Source organism: Ceratotherium simum, chromosome 9 (assembly GCF_057802395.1).
Source record: "Ceratotherium simum simum isolate JZ-2026a chromosome 9, ASM5780239v1, whole genome shotgun sequence".
Classification (NCBI taxonomy): Eukaryota; Metazoa; Chordata; class Mammalia; order Perissodactyla; family Rhinocerotidae; genus Ceratotherium; species Ceratotherium simum.
In genome coordinates this window covers 47,374,830-47,396,281 of record NC_141908.1, presented here as the reverse complement: position 1 = coordinate 47,396,281, position 21,452 = coordinate 47,374,830, and the positions used below count along the sequence as shown (strand labels likewise).

The 21,452-nt window shown below is 36.5% G+C and overlaps 1 protein-coding gene across 2 annotated transcripts in view; it reads right to left on the bottom strand.

The window, feature by feature from the left end:
- Positions 1–21,452, bottom strand: part of XIRP2 (xin actin binding repeat containing 2) — a 293,843-nt gene that overhangs the window by 22,461 nt on the left and 249,930 nt on the right. For both annotated transcript variants that reach the window (XM_087435338.1, XM_004428229.2), the window contains one exon: positions 19,531–19,668. In XM_087435338.1, the coding sequence (XP_087291464.1) occupies positions 19,531–19,668 (138 nt within the window). The remainder of the gene's footprint in view (positions 1–19,530; positions 19,669–21,452) is intronic.

Below are 21,452 nucleotides of genomic sequence, written 5' to 3'. Positions count from 1 at the left end.
AGCGGCCATGCTGTGGTGGCAGTCCACATACAAAATAGAGGAAGATTGGCAACAGATGTTAGCTCAGGGTGAAACTTCCTCAGCAAAAAAAAAAAAATACCTTCAAAACAATAAAATAAAATAAAGATATGGACAGATGACTCTCCAAGAACACATGCATTAGAATTTGTTTGAAGTTGAAAGTTCACTTTTATCTTGATCTCGACATGACTGACAAATACTAATTTTGAGATCTGATTTTTAAAAATTTGTCTGAGTAGAGAATAGTCCAGTAAGCAAAGGTGCATTATTTATATTAATCAAATAGGACCACTAAATTTTTTTTTTACAGGGGGTTAAATAGTTTTAAACTATCAAACTCTAATCCTTTAAACCAAGAATAAGTTTAAAACTAGTACATGAGATCCTGACTTGGGATTTTTTTTTTTTTTGCTAATGGACTTGTAGTGTGTGGCTCTTTTCCCTCAAGGGTATTTGGTGTACAGGGTTAAAGTTCTAATTAACTAACTGGCAGTCAGACATTTACTTAGAGATGTATAGTATGATCTGATCTATTTACACTTTTCTAGGAAGGAGAATTAAGAAAACTAGTTGATACCCTCCCAAAAGTCCTACAGAGAATTGAAGGTCAAATGTAGTTTACACTTTAAAATGTAGATTACATTTCATTGGATGTGTTAATTAACTAGATAGGAGTTAGCTTTTCACAATGTATACATATATCAAATCATCACGATGTATGCTTTAAATAGCTTATAATTTTGTCAATTATACCTCAATAAAGCTGAAAAACTATAGATTATATCTCATTAAATTGAAGACCAGTGTAATTTTTTCCCCAAGCAGAATGGTTTTCTAGCCTGAGTTAATGATCCACATACATCAAATGATATTTAATAAAATCCTTGGCACACAGTTTGTGCCAAGGAAAAGTTTACTTAATGAATGAATAACTAAAATAGCAAACTTCCATTAATGAATTAATGTCATTCAACCTTCTATCTGCCAGAGAACTTCCTAGAAACTGGGACAGAACAATGAACAAAATGTGTACTTTACTTTCTCAAGAGGGAGTATAGAAAATAAATAATCCCATATTCTTTCTGTTAAGTTTAAAGGTTCATGATTCTATATAAGAAGAAACTTTGCATAATCAAGTTTTATTTAAGGATATCAATAACATTAGGCTGGAGGGAACAATCATTGGAGACTGTGGACAGAAAAAATGCATGGGCACAGACAACTCTTTGCATGACAACTGTTTACAACTGTGACAAGTCTTTCCATCTATAGGGATATAATGAGAATATTCTATGGCTTTCTTGTGACATACTGAGACATAGGAAGTAATGATTAAACAGACAGTGAAAGAGCAAAGGACAGCGGGAAATTGACAATACCAAGATCTTTATTGAAGGGCACCATGACCATTACTGTAGAATCACGTCTCTACCTAGAGGCCCATGTGACAGGCTGTGGCCCAGAGACATGCTTATTTGGCCCACTCAGTGTTTTCAAAGTTTTGAATGAGTTAACACATACAAAAATCAAGATTTCTGCCTGCTTTTGAAAATTTTGAAGATCTGGCAACACTGGGTTCACATTCCAACATGGGAGTGCTTTGCTGGAACAAAATAGTGGCCAACCTTTTTAGTTGGGGCCTGTACTTTTCAGTTGGTCATTGTTCCCATCACTCACTAATATTTAACACTAAGTTCACATTTTTTAAAAACCTGCCTGGAACCCATAGAAATTTTAGTTTCTGATACTTGCTGCTATTCATCAGACTGAAAAAACAGAGTCAGCGATGTGAATCTGTGTGTTGAGAAAGACAAATGCAAAATATTGGGAGTAGAATAACAGTAAATAAATGTATTTTTGACACATATTTTAAAAATTATCATTTTCGGGGGCAAACACTATACTTATTGTGTATCTACTTGAGTAAAAACAGTCCACGACTTTCATCTATAAATATATTTTCTTGCTGAAGATGACACAACATAAACAGTACAAGGGTACATAAATTTAGTTTAGAGTTGTAAGTTTCTACTTCAGCACTTACGTGCTATTACTAAATAGAACTATAATTGCTACACTACTTTGAAATGTTAGTGTCAGTGCATTTTACTGCCCCCTGGTTGCTGTAATTTACATAAAGTCTATCTTAAAATATTCCAAGACTTTGTTTTCATCATTTACTGTGTTTCATATTTTGCAACTAGTTTAGTTTGGATTTTAAATTTGACTTTCATTTTTTCCAATTGCTGGTGTCTATAGAGTGTAAGTTTAGGTAAAAAGATGGATCATCATAATGCTCAGGAAGAAATCAAATTACACAAATAAAATGTAATAAAGAATTCTGACCAGAACACTATACATATATTCACACAAAACGATTCATGAAATTTGTTCCCAAAAACTAAATTAAATATAGATCAGGCTGCAAGAGACAAAAATGCAGTTCTATTCACAGGCAGATTAACCAGGAGTTAGAAATGGGGATTAGTACTAACTCCTCCTCTACTAGGTATGTTGTAATCTTGGGTAAGCCATTAAATCACACTTAAACTCATTTTTTAAAAAATCTCATTTAACCATTAAAACAAGAAAACAGATGATATATGTGCTCTAATTTTGGAATCTAAAGGAGAAAATGTCTCACAATTACAAAACAATATCATGATGTTTGCATAGCTAACACCAATCTGAAGACAGCTCATATATTAGCCAAGTATATTACAAAAATCTGTCCTTGATATGCACTTCTCCTAAGCAGATTTCTCCAGCACAAGAAGGAGTTCGCATTCTGCCTACACAACGTGCTATTGTTGTCATTATAGGAAAAGACATTGTACGTTTCAACCATTAAAAATGCAAACTCATTCTAGCATAATGAGTAAGGAAAGAAAAAGACAGACTTTTTTATGGTGACTCACTATTATTGTGACTCTTAGAAGTCTACCCAATAGAAAAAAATGTGTTGAAAGACTGGCAGAATAGTAAATGACAGCTGCTTCACTAGAGTGGAAAAAACAGCTCATGCTCAATGCCAGTAATTCAGCAATTTTACCCATCACTAATCTCATTTTTAATAAAACTAGAAAGGGTTATGATGTATTAATGTTATTTGCACCTTTGTCAAACAGACATAAACAATGCCAAAAACGTGCTATTTATGTTAGCAAAAATGTCAATGGATTCAGGGTTTGATAGAATAATCTGTTCTTTCTTTTAAGTGATGAGCATAAAAATTTGTGGTTAATAGGTTACATTTGTCTAGATTTGGATATATTCAAATTCAAACATGTTTTCTTTTGCCCTGAGTGTTCTCTCTTTATTTTTTTCTAAATTTACTTAAAAATTTTGTAGTATAACATTTGACATCCCTGGAATTTGAGCTTCAGGTTAAGGCTTTCCATAGTCACTCTACACGTTTGAAGTCTTGGCTCAAAAAAATTATTTTCTCTTTGAAACCTTTCCTGACTTTTCTATACGGAGTTACCTATTCCTGCTTCTTTTTTTTTGTATTTGCCTACTGCCAGTGCACATCTCTATTCTCAACCGATTACATTTCACAGTCATTATTTGATAATATGACCCTCTCCTTTAACTGAACTCATGCATCCTCCAATCCCAGTGTTTAGCTTCCTTATAGACAGCAAGTGCCCCACCCGAAAATATCAAGGAGTGAATGTATGAGCAAACAGTCACATTTCTTTTTCTAGTAGTGTGAAGATTTTATGATTTTATAAAAATCTAGTTTAAAAATTGAGATTCTAAATTTTTTCCACATAATCCTCTGATTTTACTTTTTGCTATTTTGATTGACAATCTTTGATACTGAACATTTCATAATTGGTAGGTGGAGTTACTGAAGCTGATGTCTATAACAACAATACGCCAATCACTTTACAAAGTGTACTCAGAAAGAGGCCTCTTGAAAACATTGCAAGTGATCAGAACATCTATGAAGAATATGGCAGTGCTGTGATGCTGTAAAGAGTAGCTGGCATCATGAGAGGGAGGAGAAGCCTGTACAAGAAACCAAAAAATACACAAAGGCAACAAACACATAGACAAAGGTAAAGAACCTTTCAAAATAGGAAAATACATTTTCAAATAGTCTTTTTATAAAAAGATCTTCATGGTGCCAAACAGACTAGTTGGTATGTTCTATTTTTAGTGAATTGGTATTATTTATTGAGTTTGTGAATCTGATGTGTCATCAAGCATCATGTAGAAACAGCAGTGGAATACATTGGGCAGAATTACTATGACATCAAAAAGTTAAGTTGAGACATTTATGATGACAGTGAAAGAATACTGTATCCTCATTTTTCATTTATACAAATAGGGGGAAAATATCAAGAGGAAAGAAGAGTCAAGGCAATTGCAAGTCCTGATTCTCTGTATAACTCAATACACTCAGAAGTGAAGCCTCCAGTTTTACTTGGTTCAGTAGTCCTGCCTAAAGCTATGAGCATGTCCTAGTTGGATTGTTGAATCATAAGAGACTGATGATGCAAAACATTTGAAAAAACATTAAGATAGTGAATTTTTCCTTTGAAATCACTGCATCCCTAAACATGAGTGATATTATATAGGCTTCACCTATTCATTCATTTATTCAACCAATGGCCATTGCGGACCAACTATCTCCATAGCATTGTGCTAAGCATTATCAGTGTTACTTTAGTAAAAGTTTCTATGATTATATCTCTATCTATCATCTATTTATCTAGCTACCTACCTACCAATCATCTATTTATCCATCTATCTCTATATCTGTGCAATACATAAAAATATTTAGATATATATTTATGAAATAAAAAAGGCTCAGTTATTTTGAAATTCTCTTGAGACAAGATTTGTAATATATACAGATGCATGAGTTCTGCAGATTTATTGCATAAATCTCTGAGAGAAGTGTTATTATTCAATTAATTTCAACTCTTTCTTGACTCAAAACCATTATGCTTTGGTCATACTTTGCTATAAAGGGCAAACATCATTTTTTAACAAAAAATAATTCAAAAGTAGAAATATTTGACTTCAAAAAGAAAGGTTTCTGAATGATCAATACCAGTGTTAACTGCTAGAACTCTGACTGTCCTCTTTTTCCCAAAAAGTATTATTTATAGAGCTATATCCCAGGGTCCAAAAATGCTGAAGATTCATAAAAAGAACATATAAAAGATGTACTCTCAACTGGGCCATCAAACATATTAGTTATATAAATAACAATATTTATTTGACAAACTCAAAAAAGCAGGATACATAAAAACATTCAATTTGCAGTAAAGGACACCTTCTAGAAGTTTTATGTAGACGTATGGTAAAGATGTATATATGTATACAATATTTCAATCTTAACATCGACATGAAGCATCTTAAAACCAAAGAGGCACTAGGACATAAATAAACATAAAAGTACAATAAAAATGGCTAAAACTTAGAGTCTCAAGGAGCAGTGAAACTGCAAATAAAAAGCTTGCAAAAAAGAATGAAAATATTCTAAAGAAGAAGAAAACCAGAGGTAACATGTATGTTACGCTAATTATTACAAACCAAAATAAACAGAACAATTCTACCCCTTCATTACTACGCCTCCCTCACCAATATCCAATTGATTTATAAGCCCTGCCAGTTCTATCTTTAATTATCTAGAGTCAATGCCCTCTTTACTCTAGAACTTCTGACTCATTTAAGCCCTTATGTATTTAATCTGCTATTTCAGTAGTCTCCTCACTTATCTTCTTCCATCTAACCTTGAGCCCCTTCACATAAATCATATATAGCCAGAAAAGTCTTTCTTAAATGCATATCTATTCATTTTACTCCCCCATTTAAGTTTTTTCAATGGCTCTTGATTGCCTTAGAATAAAGTAAAAATTTTTTAGCATAGCATATAATTTTCTCTATTATTTGGCCTTTGCCTACATTTCTAGCTTCATGCCTCAATTATGCCTCACTGTATTCACAAATCGATCATGCTATTTTACCTTTTGCATAAGTCGTTCCTTTTGCCTGGAATGGCATTCTATATCCATGAAAAATTATTTCAAGTTTCAGCTGAAGCATTCTCCATCCTCAGATGTCCTCCTCAACCATCCTTGATCCAGAGTAAGGTTTCTCTCTTACTCCTTGTGTCCCAACAAACCTAATTTATATTTGCTATCATAGAGTCTATCATATTGCACTTATAATTATTTTTCATGTGTCTGTCTCTCTGAAACAGTGAGCTCCTTGAGGGCAAAATAATATCACAACATCTCTGAATCTTTTGTGCCTGACATATGGTGGGTGCTTAATGATTATCAGCTGGATTAAAAAAATAAGGCACAGACTCTGGAGTCAGACTTCCTGGCTTAGGATCACATTTGCTCACTTTCTTTGGGCAAGTTAATTAGACCTTCCATGTGTCCATTTCTTGTCAAAAAACAAAAATGGAGGGGGATAATAATAGTGCCTATCTCAGAAGGTTATTGCGAGGAGGAAATAATTTAATGTTTATGAAAACCTGGCTCACAAGTACTACATTAGGGTTTGCTATCTTTAGTTAACAAATATTCATTGCACACTTACTTTGTGTCAGCTATTCTCCCGGTAACTCAGGATACATAGTAAACAAGGCCAAAAAAAAAAAAAAAGGACTGAATGAAGTAGATTGTCTGTGGCTATGTCAATTAATTTTACCATGATTTTTTCATTATAGAATTAAGCCCAGAAACTAAAGAAAAAGCAAATTCCAATACTATGTACATTTTCTTTTCCACCAGAGAAGTAATGCATTTGGAGGGCTTATTCAAGGAGAGATAAGTAAAAATGTGCCTGTGTGTATTATGACTCTTCCAAATCATCCTGGTCACTAGGACATGGAAATATTCTATACAGGCATGACCAGAGAGTGGCTTTGTGCTATCTATCCAGTTTTTCTATGGTTTATCTTTCATGAACTGATACCTAGTGAACAGTCAGTTCACAGTGATTTAATCTACTGTTATACAGTTCTTTCCACCCTGGTCTTTCCTGAAAGGTCCTGTTGCGTAACTCTCATCTAGACATAAATTAAGAAGGTTAAGATTTGTAAATTATATATCTTTTTATCAGTCACAGCTCCCAATTTCAAGCCTCAGAGTCTGACTGATTTAAACAGGAAAGGTAATTTGTTAAAGAGACATTGAGTGGCAGGGGTGTGGAGTATATCTCATGGAATCTCCAGGATTCCAGAGAATAAGGTTTGGAGGTTTTGTAGTGGGTAACAGTGCTGAATAATGCCGCAGAATCGTCAGGTGAATGCACCCTTGCTGCTGACACTGGACACCAGACACATTCATTGCCGAAGCCATTAATACTATATAATGGATGTCACTTCCACAATAGTTATTTCTTGAAATTGGGTGTAGCTAATCTCCTGCCATCAGCCATCATCAAAATTGATTCTGCATAGTCCCTGCTTCTCATGTCATTTCACTACTTCTTTATGCAAGCCTGAGTTGGAGGTGTCTGTTGGTGCAGTCTAGTTCATGGGCCTGGGTCCTAGACACCAGCAAGGCTAGGAGAATGAGTGTACCATATTTGCCGCTTCTCCTAGTGGAGGCTGGTTCTGCCTTACTGGGTGGTGGAGTACCTAAGTATAGAAGGAGGTTCAGATTTAAGAAGAATGACAAGTGCCCATTACCCCTGCTAAGAAAGTATTTATGAACACGGAGGTCTTCTTAACTAAATGGAAACCAGTTAAAAACACAAGAAAATGTGTGCCCCTCATTTTTGGCAACAGATAACAGTAGAAAACACTATTCATGTCTTATAATGAAACTGATTTGGGCTTATTTCTTGGCAATATATGTTCCATGTGACATTACAAGTACATGTAGGAAGACTTTGAGACAGTTACAATTTGCCTGGTAAGAGGTTCCTAAAGAGTTCTTATAATACACATCTGCCTCCTTTCACTGTCCCTCTGAGTCTTTACAGCCATCAGTCTTGTTCACTGGGAGGAATGACATTTTAAATCCTTATATAAAACGCAAACAAGAAGGAGGAAGCCCAGTAAAACAGATTTGGCTCTGATGTAAGCATTCCAAGATTATCTGTGCACACAAGGCATTTCAGGGTAATTATTAATTATGACCACAGCTGAATTACTCTGTTCAGTTGGATTTTCTTCAAAATAAGGAAAAACAGGGAAAAAATAAAAGGGTAATTAGCTGCAGTTTCACTGGTGAATGTATCTACTAGCAACATGGGGAATGGAATGGGATTGAAGAAGCAGACAGGAATGTTGGGTTATGGCTGGAATTTGTTATCAATTCCAGCGAGAAATCAGGTAAATAAGTAGAATCCTCATCTGTAATCTGCTGGGACAGAGTGGGGAAGGAGTGAGGAGATAGAGAGGAGGGGCTACCATTGACTGTTGTATGTGGCAGGAGATGTACAAGACCTTTACACTTCTATAACGTCTAATTCTTTAAAATTCTACACTTCTTGAATTCTACATGTTGATTATACATGAAAAAGGAGGTAAAGGAAGAATGCTATGCAAGATCTTAAAAATACCAACCACACAGCATGAATATAGTGTATTAACTAGAATTCCATCACCCAGCTATTTTGAACCAATGTTTTTAACACCTAAAAGCAATAAGTGGTGTATTCGACATGCGTTTATGATGTACTTAGAGTGTGTTTAAAGTAGGGACAAGAAATAAGGAGCACCATTATCCTCAAGTAGCTAAATATACTGAAGAAGTGCACAGTTCTGAAGTTCATAGTCATGTGCAGTAATTTTTATTGTGTATTAATTCTTAAAAAAATCACTAGGTCTTTCAAAATAATATCCTTTTGACTACTATATCAGATAACTACACATTTTACTTTCTTTATTTTAGGGTTGGTGATTCAGTGAAACATCTTTTCTAGAAATATAATATTGGTCATCAAATGTAAAGATTCAACAAATATAAAAATCAATGTCAGAAGTTAGAGGTGTCTCAAAATTGAAAAGACACAGACGACAGAGAAGGATAAAGAACAAGCACAAGAAAAGGCTGTTAGAAGAAGATATGATCTTATCCCATGTTGTGTGATGTTGAGATTTACATAGAAGCTGGAAAAAATGAAGAATTTCCCAAACATATCTCCGCCATAGCGTGGTGCAAAGAACAGAATCTCTTAATGTCTCTTCCTTTTCTCAGGCCTTATGTTTTTCCAGTTTTTTTTAGCATGGTAATTCATTTGTAATTATGCAAACTAATAAATAAATGCACATCCAAAAGAATAGACAAGCTTGACTCAATCCAATCATTTTCAAACACCCATGAGGATGGGTTTATTTTGACAAATACCAGACCCAGAAGCAGCAGAAAGAGCTAATAATATCTTCTTATGTCAAGTGGTTACAGAAAACACCCATTTTCATAAAAGTAACTATGTGGAAAAAACATTTTGCCAATTTTACTAAGCTCTACAAGCATAACGATTGTGTAATGTTAATGGTTTCTTTTGTTAGAATTTTCCTTGCTCCTCACAAACTAGCAAAACCTAAGAACTTAAAATTCTGTGGCTTGCCATTCTAACAAATTAAAAATAAAGTTAGCTTTTTAATTAGTGTATTATATTGTTATACATGTTATACCTGTATATACATGTTATACTTGTTATATTGAGTATTCTGTCAAGTGTAATTATATGAAGGGCACATTTATATTTCTAAACTAATATGAGACTTCAGATTGAAAAAGGGGCCACACACATGTCTTCTTCTATTCCAACTTTCCCTGAGTATCCACTCCTTCCCATAAAAGAAAATATAGAATTCCATTATGTTAACATATGTGTTTTACATCTTTATCAACATCCAACACTTTTTCAGATCACCTGTTCAAGCACGGAGAGCATGAAACTCTGTGCTGTGCTTTTGTGTATTTGGCGAAAGGGTCCAGGTGACACTGTCTCAACAACTCCGGGCCCTGTGATAAGAACAATACCACTCCTTTTTTCCTAACAGAATCCTAATTCATTTTACTTTAAAGCAGTGGAGGGCGTATCTGTAAGTGCACTTATCTTCTATAAATGAAATTGAACATGGGCTCTATCAGAACAAATAGGTTTACAGAAACAGAAAACCTACAATACCATTAAGAAGAGAAGCTGTGGTAGCAGTGCTCCAGTAATTGGGGTAAGTGTTGCTCCTACAAATTCTATTTTGGAGAACAACAAAGATGCATTGTAGCAAGAAAAGCAACCAATTCAGGATTTTTTGAAAGCATTGAATCTGTGCTTGCAACTTAGTCTTACTTCTGAGTATTTGTACTATCCACTGAGGCCCAAATGCCTGAGAAACAGTTCCAGGGCACCCTTCATATGGTAATATTTCTAAACCCCTGCAAGCCACCAGGCAGATTAGTTCATTTAGTTACTTTCAGCACAGTAAAGGAATCCAGGCTGAATACACACACTGGACAGACTGCACTGTTTCACCAAGAAGATAGAGTTTCCACAAAAGACCCAGGCAGACATTTTGCCGATGTCTTCCCAGTGTGGGGTTGGAATGAATTTCCCTTTCTAACGATGCACTGGAATGGCCTGCAGTGCTGCCACAGAAAAGGGAGGAGTGAATCCCTCTATGCACTAGCAGGAGAACTCATATACCAACAGATTCCTCAGAAAGGAGCTGAAATTGGAAGCTGTAAAGGGACCACGGCTGAGACTTCATGGTCACGCCTCAGCAGAGGGTAGCAATTACCATCAACTTCATTTGGGGACAGCAGAGGTTGAGAGTTATAGTGTGTGGTTCTAAAGTAATGTGATTGATGTCAGTAGATCACAGAAGACAGTCTTCTTGTACTTTATGGGCACCTCGTATCCCAGGTGGAGACTGCACATTGGTTTAGTTATGTAAAGAGCCAAATGACTATAAGCATGTTTACTGCATTATTTAATAAAATTTATCACTCATAATTAAGTCCTGTGTCTTTCAGAAAATAATATTGTTTGTACAGAAATATCAAAGGTACAAATTCAAGAAACATTAGGTGTACAGAGTGTATAATCCAATGAAGCTCAAGTTTTTTAATGAAAGATTGCAATAATTAAGGAGCTAAATCTCAGTTTTAATTAATTATTTGTGTATCAGTGTGACCTAAGCTAATAAATTCTTTAATTTTTTTAGTTTATTTTTGTTCTAATTGGTTTATTTTTAGCATTTTGATATATCTTTCTTTAGTTCATTTATATCATTCTATTATTTAGTTTACTTTTAATATCTGAATATATCTTTGTATGTATGCAAATAAAACACTATTTCAATACCATTTGCCATTAACAAAGGAGTTAACAGGGTTTGGGGGAACCAGTACATTGGTTATTTGGCTGATATTTATTTTCTTCCCCATGATTTGTTGAAGCCCTTGCTTTCTCTGTTCTCCACAGTCCCTTGTTCTAGTCTTTGACTGCAGTAGGCATCTCAGGAGAAATGTCAATATAAACAGAAGTGCCCTGCTATCAGAGTGAAGAAGAATGAGGTGGGCAGATGAGAAGCCACAGATGAGAAACTATGAGGGGAGCGGTCATCTCTGGGAAAACAAATCCTGGCTCGGGTTGGCACTCTCATGTTCATTGCTGCACTTTAGAATCACCTGGAGAGCTGTAACGTTCCCTGATCCCTGATCCCATGCCAGAATAATTAAATCAGAATGGCCTGGGATGCCCCGGGGGGTTCCAGTATACTGCCAGAGTTGAGGACCACCTCACTGAGGGCCTAGATGACTTAGATGACCAAAGCTCCCACTGAGATTCCATGTCCCAGCCTAACAGGGAGAGTGACTTGATTCTAAATCCTTATCCAGTCAGAGAAGAGGTAGAAGGTGATGTGTCAGGGGCCCTGAAAAGATGTCCTGCATCAGGTCCAGAGTGATGTAGAAACCAGCAGACAGAGGATTCACTGAAACCCACCACCACTGCATTCCTGGCCCTCAACCCAGGGAGGTCTGAGTAGAGGTACACAGTAGGGGCTTTGTATGGAGTGTGGGGTGCATTTCTAGACAGATCAGGCTCATGCAGCCCTTCATGGAATCAGGGGAAGAAAGAGTGGTTTGTGGGGCTTGTAGAGAAAGCCTCTCTTCCTGTCATCCTGAGAAACACAAGTTCTCACAGAATTCAGTTTGTTTTTGCTTTTGTTTTCCTCATAGTTGATGAAAACACTACAAAATGAAGTGAATTTACTTCACAACTTGAGCAAGGAATTTTTCACAAAATATAATTCTTTTCAATTCGATTTCTGTAGAAAAAAGGATAGGATTCTGCCACAACCTACAGAGCTCTAGGAAGGTGGACATGGGTAGAAAGAGAGGAGACACAAGCAGAGCTAGAGTAACGGGAGGTCACCAGCTGCAGTGGCCAGGACACAGGTGGGAAAAGCAGTAATGAATGAGCAATCATGAGCATAACAGAGAGAGTTTTGAATGCAAGAGTAGAGGGAAAAAAGTCAGTTCATTAAATATGCATCTACAAACCCACAACTGGATCAGAGCTTGCATTTCCCCCTCTTGCTGAATTGAAAGGAAAACTGAATTACTAGTGTAGAGCAAAGCTGGTTTACTGCGGGGCATAGTCAGGAACTGGGATGTTTTGGTTAACAGATAACTCCAGTCAACTGAACTGAGCCTCTTGAGGACAAGGCTTGTGTCATTTCTGGTCTGTGTTTCCCTGAGACCACGCTGGCACCCAGCATGCACCGGGCCCCTGCTGTGATCGCTCAGCCTGTGGGAGGTTCTTGGGTATTCATTGGCCCGTCTGGAGAAAGGTCAGGCTGATTCCCTAGCCCGTGTCAAAGGAAAAGAAACAGTTCTCTGGCAAATAGGGCCCCTCATTTCTTAGTATTTGTACATATCAGCATTGTATGTTGAACAAACACTTGCCATATTTGATCAGGCCAATTGTAGGAATATATTCATCTTCATTGTTTCAACTGCACAAACCAGAAAATGTCATGAGGTAGCTTCTACCTCTTACAAATACTTTTCGTTCCCTTCCATGCATCAGCTGAAACATGTTGAGAAACTAAAACACTTGTAGAAATGGAAAAAAATCAACGCTCTCTCAACTTCTCCTCTTTTCCTTGTTTATTCAAGGAGTGTAGCCTTTTCTCTCCTGCCTGATTCAATTCATATATTAATTATATTATTTTCCTTTCAGTACATTTTGTCACAATACTGTGAATAAAGCAGTCTTCAAAAGCAAATGCTATGTTATTCATTTGCTCCCACTTAAAAAACAAACTTTTATTCATAATGGCATCCCAGGGCTCCAACGTGCCTGCACAAAGTACGTTTTGTGCCTATTCCTCTCCTCAGCCTTCTGGAGGTCCGCCTCATCTTGTCATTTCCTAGAATTTGGGTTAAGCACTTTTTCCTCAAAAGAAGACCTGCTATTACAATTTTTTAATTATGCACTACAGTTACTGACTACTCCAGAGCAACACATGCCCAAAGCATGTACAGGGACGTTCATTTTAAACTGATTTTTACCTAATGAGCTCCTGGGAGATGATTCTTCTGTCTCCCAGGGCCAAAGAACGGAAAGGAAAGCTAAGGTGTGAGGCACAGATCAGTGTCATCCTTCTTTGTCGTTTTACAAATACATTAGATATTTATGAATCATATTGTACTTTGAGAATAATTACCACTTGATTATGCTCTCTTGGCTTTAGTGGCAATACTACTAAGGATAATAGATGGTGTTTATTGAACAATTCATATATGCCAAGCATTTTAGTAAGAGTTTTACATGGATCATCTCATTTTATTCTTAAAACACACCTGTTACTTCATCCTCATTTTACAGAAGATACTAGGTGGCTAACTAAGGGGGTTATAACCAGGGTTGTCTGACTTTGGAGCTGGCAGGCCTAACCATTACTCTAAACTGCCTCATTTTGAGGAGGTTAACTTAAGTTATAATAGTCACTTTAAAATAGTGCGTGTAATTAGAAGACAATTCAAGACACACTTTTGGTCAAAACCTTGTGTGTTGATAGAGATCTAGGCTAGGTTGAGGCTGTTGATAGCAATCTATGACCTTGAAAAACTATGCATGTGACAGAAAGCTAAAGGTAGGTTTAAAGCACTTATACTAGAAATGCTTTGCAATGTGGACGTTTAGCTGATAAGAATATGTTTAGTTTGCTAGAAAATAATTATGGGTCACCTTTAAAGAATCTAAAACACACAGATGTCAGATTATATCTGTCACAAGCTGTCAGAAATGTTTTCTGTCAACCAAAAATTGTCCAGGGATTGTTCCAAATCCACATAATCTTACAAAGTGCTAATGTTTACATTAGGATTTTTGCAATGGCAGATGTATGGGGAAAGATACACACTGTCTTGCAGCTTCCTACTGGTCCACATCAGAGTTGGCGGCAGGGAGTGAAGGTCGGGAATACTTGAGACTCTTGACATGGATTCAGTGCAGCCATTTGCACATAAAAGCAATTACCTAAGCGCTGTGTTGCACTGATTACTCCCAAAATTTCTGGAGCTCCATCTGCTCTTCCCTACTTAAGCCACTTAAAAAGAAAAAAAATAAGCAACTCGAGAAAAAGAAGAGGCTTCCAGGACTTCACAATTAACATGAAAGGAGGTACTCAGTACTGCGGAAATATGGGAGAAAGAAAATGAAGAAGAAATTCACATGAGAAGGTGAAAGTCAAACCCTGAGTGTGAGGATATGGCACAAAGAAGGAACATCTTAGACTGCTAATGGGTCCAAGGTTTACTTTTGTAGAGAAGGGGAATGAGCTAAAATTAGATTGTGGTGACACTGCACAACTTTGTTAATATACTAAAAATCCATTGAATTGTACGTTTAAGATTGGTGACTTTTATTGTAGGCAAATTATATCTCAAAAAAGTTGTTAAGAAAAAGGAAGAAAGTCTTAAAAAAAAAACCAGAAACCGTAGAATGGGCAAGTGAAAATGACCTCAGGAAAGAGACAACGGCAGTCCCCATCAATAACACATTTATTCTAATATCTGCTCCAGCATACTTCAAGACACCCTTTGAAGGATGAGGGGATGGATTATTCAGAACTTTCTTCCCCACTGGAGCCTGTTGTAGTGAGTGGATTAAAAGCATCCCTCTTAAGTGGTCCCTTCCATTCTAGGATTAAGGAATTACTGATTTTCACTGGCATAGAATGCTGAGAACTCAATCCTAAAACAAAATCAGAAGTAATGTTGATGTGACATTTCTAACCTAAATATCAACAGGAGACGTGTTGAGTGGCTTATAATCCCTTAAGGAGGGTTGGATTTCCCTCATATCTACCAGAATCAGTCATGGCTGTTTTGAAAAGCAGAATCTAAATGGCTGATGTTAAAGACAGTTAGTACTAACTACCAGAGCCACCTAATAAAGTGCCCCCAACACATTCTTCTAAGAAGCTGAACCCTTGCCCCTCGCCTCCCTCTCCCAGGGGCCCTGTTTGTCCAGAGTGGCTCCTTCTTCTAATTTACATACAGATACTCACAGGCCAGCAGTGATGCTGCTGTTAAAGAGGCAGAACCATAAAGCATGACAAGTGCAGAATATACAAATAGGACATCATCCCGTTTCAAAAGTCAGGCATAAATGAATGTGCCCATATCTTATACCTCCTTTTTTTCTATTTAAAAACCTCTTTTTCAACAGGTGTAAAATAGTCTGATCAATCACAAACAGAAGGGCTAGCTTAATTTTCAAAACTTGGTAGTCCCATTGCTCATCTCCCAGACAAACTGTTACCATATAGTCCACAAATTACCCCGAAACATCTGACTTCAATACATTAGGAAGGAAAGAGGCAGATTGGACTTAATTATTACACCTTATGAAATTATTACTAATTGTGACATTAAATATTGTCAGAGACCCAAAACAAATATTCTTTCTTTTAGCTCTAATTAAACTTGATTTCCAAATTGATATTACTTTTTCTAAATTAATTAATTTAAATATTAATTTTTATATGTCAACAAAATAAATATTTTTTGGCCAGAGGCAGACTTAGCAGAGACATAAATCTCAAGTACTTTCAACAGGCAAAGAGGCTGAAAACACTCTCAGAGACGACAACAGCTTAGGTAAGACAGAATTAACTGTCCATCTCTACCAGTAAATGTCCTCAATCCCTGCTGATAAAAGAAGCAGTTTTTAGAATGTATTTAGATAGCTTTAAAAATTTAAGTCAATATCTAAGACATGATTTTTCTATATATTCCTCTCTATAACCAAATTTGACATGTATCTCAAATTCCCTTAAGGATTATAAATTAGTCATTTAATTTTCTAAGGTACAGATGACTTTTTTCTTTCATTTTCCCAGTCTTCTGCATTCAGTTCAGTAAATGGTATTTACTAGTTTATTCTTCCATATGTTTCCTTTATATTTTATTTATATTGCATTGCATTATGAGATTTAGTCATTCCTTATGGAATTATGGCATATTATTAGCATGTCTAAAGGTAGATAATAAAACAAGTTCAGAGAGGTGACTACAGGCCTAGAGTCACGCAGATATTCAGACTTCTAGTGCGTGGTTTTTTATTACTCTCACATTAGTATCTTCTATCCTTAGAGCAGGGACTATAGCGTATGATAATAAATTACATTTGCAAGGAGTTTATAGCATATATAATTTTTCGTTTGTTTGGTTTGGTTTGGTTGGTTGGTTTTATTTTTACCCAGTATCCATTTATTTTTCATTGATAACCATATCCTGAGAACTTCCACTAAGGTAAACAGGTACAGAGGCCTCAGGCAATCATCATCCCCTGGCTATAGCAATTACTTGTAGGAGGAGCGTGTGTGCTCCATTTAGAGCCAATTACAGGCAGTAAGGATTTTTCCTGGGACTTTTGGAGAAAGGACTCGCACTCTTTATCTGCATCTTTTTTACTACTATCTGGGGGAAACCTGAATGAGAATGGGGCCAGCCGAGAAGAAGTGAGGCTAAGAGGTAAAAACGAAGAAATATGATCAAGGTGATAATTTCTTTTTTAACAAACACTTGTGTAGTGTTTACAATGGGCCAGGCACAGTCTTAAGCACTTTACATATATGACTCATTTAATCCTCTTAACAAACCTACGAGGTGGGTGCTACTATAATTTTGACTTTATAATTGAGGAAACTGAGGCACAGAGAAGTTAAGAAACTTGCCTTGTGTCACACAGCTAATAAGTGAAGGAGCAGGGATTTGGACCCAAGTGATCTTGGCTCCAGTTTCTGTGCTCTTGGCCACTATGCTAGGGACGTACTTTGAGCCCTTATATCAATGGTGAAGTAATAGATAATTAAGAGGTTCTGAAAAGAAGGAAGGAAGGGAGGGAGGGAGGAAGGAAGGAGGGAAGGGAGGGAGGTCCCTGATTTGTTGCATTTGCCAATTAATTTCCCTGGTATAAATATTCTTGTTATGGCTGATTTCAAGCTATTAACAAGACATCATCTGGTTTGCAAAATGACTAAAAATTTAATAAAAAGAGAGTTGGTACAAGCCAGCTTCTCTAGTATACCACTGGAGCTTACATCAAACCTCCCTTCCACAAGACTGCATTTTTGTGCATTTATAATGTTCTTTTTGGTTTAAGTCACTTTTGGCTAGGTTTTCTGTTTTTTGCAATATTAACAAGTCCTAACTGATACTGAGTTTCATGGGTAATGAAATATTTTCACAGAAATTGCTCTGTTATGTTAGATCTCCACAATAACCTCATGAGATAGACAAATCACTCATCAGTTTCTCCATCTTAACTCATCAGAAACTGAGGCTTAAGGGGGTTATGAATTTGGTCCATGTAGTACTGGCTACACAGTTGGCCAGATCCAGTGTAAAATGAAAATGTGGGGTCCCTTGTTCAAAATTATTAAGAATTTCAATATGATGACAGCAGAACATGAAACTAAGTGCAGGGTCTGTCTAAGCATGGGGCCCCGTGCAGCTGCCCAGGGCATACACTCGTGAAGGTGGCCCTGGGTCTATGTTACTCAGCTGGTAAGTGGCAGAGGTGGCCTGTGAACTCAGATCTACAAGTCCCATAACGCTCATACTTCTATGACACTGCTGCCTTGCAAAATAAAGGATCTGTAAATACTTTACCTATACTTCTATGTAGAATTGGTTACTTAAATTATTAATAATAACTATTTGATGTTGTTGACCTAGTTCAAATAAACACACAATGTTGCAACAGCTATATATTAGACCAAAAGTATATCCAATCTTAATTTCTTATTTACATTATGTTTCTTTGAGGCAAAATTAAAAGAAATTTTACCATACATTTATTGAGCTACCTATATATTGCACATTTTTTACTTTTCAGACAAAGCCAGAAAAAGAAAACAAATACTATTTCACACATCAGATTTTGTGTGTGTGTGTGTGAGGAAGATCAGCCCTGAGCTAACATCCAGTGCTAATCCTCCTCTTTTTGCCGAGGAAGATTGGCCCTGGGCTAACATCTGTGCCCATCTTCCTCTACTTTATATGGGACGCCACCAGAGCATGGCTTAACAAGCGGTGCGTCGGTGCACGCCCGGGATCCGAACCTGCAAACCCCGGGCCGCCGCAGCGGAGCACGCGCTCTTAACCACTACGCCACAGGGCCGGCCCCTCACACATCAGATTTTTAATCATTCTGTCTGATATACCCTGCCTCCCAGCATACATACCCAACTGCTTTATTTTTTAAAACATAAGCAACTCTAAATATCCTAGGAATTTTTCTTAAAAAATACTCACTTTTATCTTCCACTACAAAATTTCAGAAATACCCTGGTTACTTTCTTTCTCATGGAAAACATGGGCCCAAGTACCGCTGTTTACAGTGCAATTACTATTTTTTAAAGTGCCAGGCTCAGTAATGAGTTTTAGTACTTAGATTCTCATGTTCAAAAATCATTATATACTGTGACAACATTTGGTGATATATGATAATGGAGTAATGAAATGGGAAAAAAAATCTTTTATATAAGATAACATTTAGAAGTTGCATTATGCAGTTTTATGTAACATCTGGGTACTACTACTCAATTTTGGATGATTTTAAAGAAAACAGAAAACTCACCACAAACAGCTGAATAATGCTTCAAATTTAATCTATGCAAACAACCAGCAGATAGTTTATTATGAATTATAACCTAGAAGCAGAGGTTCAATGTAAACATTGTTCTCAACATTTCTATTTACCTGTTGACTAACTTAGGCTGTTTAATTTTCGTTTATGTTTGAAACATTAGAAGCTGGGAGGAAAAACAGTCCAGTATACTTCCCTAGAAATGTGGCAAAATGCTCCAAGTAAGTGAAACAATACATTGATATGCTTTAAAGATGATTTTCTAAAACATTTTGAAATCACAATTTTTGTTAATGAGTAATGAAAATAAATATGCCACCAAAGAGGGTGGGATGTGTGTTCCACATCTGCACTGAAGTGAGAGCACTTCAACCACATACGATTTATCCATTACTATAGTAGCATTACCTGCTCAGATCTGTTCTGGTGTTGGTATTGGTACTGAGAATAGGTATTACAGGAAGAAGCAATTTTGTCCTTCTCAAATTGTTTCTTCACTCTGGCCAAACCACCAGGCACAGTGCACATTTCTGACTCCTCCATCATCTAAGACAATTTAAGAAAAAGGAAAATTCAGCTTTACATCTACTCAGGATGGAATTCTCAAACTATTTTTTTTAAATAGTTGACAATTATTGATGGATGTACATTAAAAAGATATTAATATACACAATTATTTCAGTAGGTCCTCACAGAAAACCTTAATAAAAATAATCTTTCCATGTTGTTTTCTCATTTATTAATCTGTTGACATAAAGTCAGAAAGATCTTCAAAATATTGAGTTAATTCTCATCTCAGATAGATTTTGATGTCTAGAGATTAGACCTATTAGAATGTATTTTTCTACTAATATACTGACTAGTGGAAATTAGAACAATTGATTCAATTTTAACACACAATAAGGTTGCCGTTAAAATCCCAAATGTCTATATAGGCAACACATTATTAAGAATATCATAAACATTTGACTCATTCCAAAATGTATTTATGTCATTAAGGATGAACAAAATAGCCTTGGAGTATTTCTTATGCAAAAATATTAATATCAGTAATAATAACAACTACTTAGTACACAGGGCTGGGTGATTTTCTAATATTTACATACGTTTTGTCATTTGATGCTTCTCTGAATTCTATGAGATAGGGACACTTATTATCCTCATTTTAAAATGAGGAAATCGAGCTTTGGGAAAGTAAGGCAGGTTGCTAAGTCCTCACAGATAGAGCGTGAGTGTAGGAGCTGGAATTTGAACCCATATCTGTCTGTCTTAATCACTAGCCTTAAAAAACAGGCAGAAAAACAGCTACTCCAGGATTGGCATACCCCAGAACTCAGCTCTTAGCACTGGTGTGTGAGAATCAGGGGGGTTTAAGTCTAGAAAGATTCCAATCTATCACTGGCATTTTACAGACGAGAACGTCTTTCAATAGGTACCACTTGGAGCAACTTGAACAACATGGTGGAGTCTTTTCAGATCTGATACCCCTGTGGGAAGCACAGTAACTCAGGGCTTTGGTTTTGATGATTCAACACACTCCCAGCCCAGCAAGCACTCAAGCCCAGATGGAATGACAACTATCAAACAGGCCCCGTGCCAACCTGCTCCCCCCCAGGGAGCTTCCAGTTCCTCTTGAAACTGGGAGGAGACTCAGTGACACTTCATCCCCAGGAGGTCTCCTGAGGTCTGGCCCAGTCCTGATTCAACCCTGGAAGCCTTGAGACCTGAAAGCAACTGGATGCCCATGAGCTGAGGTTCCCGTACCATGGACTGTGGACTCAAAGGGTCCTGTTATCTTTACCCAAATATGTAGTTTCGCAAATGGATACTAAAAACACAACTACTATCTTGAGGTTTCCCATACTTCAAAATGTTGGAGACTGAATTAATACTCAAGATTATCTGAATTACTGGCAAGTACTCAAGTGGTTGCTTTATCAAGTTCATAACCTTTCCCAATTACATGGACTGTCAAATATTTAAGAATAAGCACATCGGCTCTATGGGAAGAAGGGGTAAGATTGTACACTTATTCGTACTGCAGATTCTGCAACAAACTTCAAATGTAAATCCTGGTCTATTACTGCCATTTGATACCTGTGAAAGTCACACGAAAGTATGGCATCTCTTTTGAAATTTAAGATAAAGAAGAGAAAGGGTGAATTATGGCTACAGTATTTCTTTTATCCTCTTTGCCATTTAATTTACATAAATGGCCTTCCTTGATTGATCATATACAGATAATGTATAAATATTAAATTATAGAAATTAAGATTATCGTTAAGAAGAAACTTACTCTTTCAGACAACTATAAACAATGTCCAAATCAC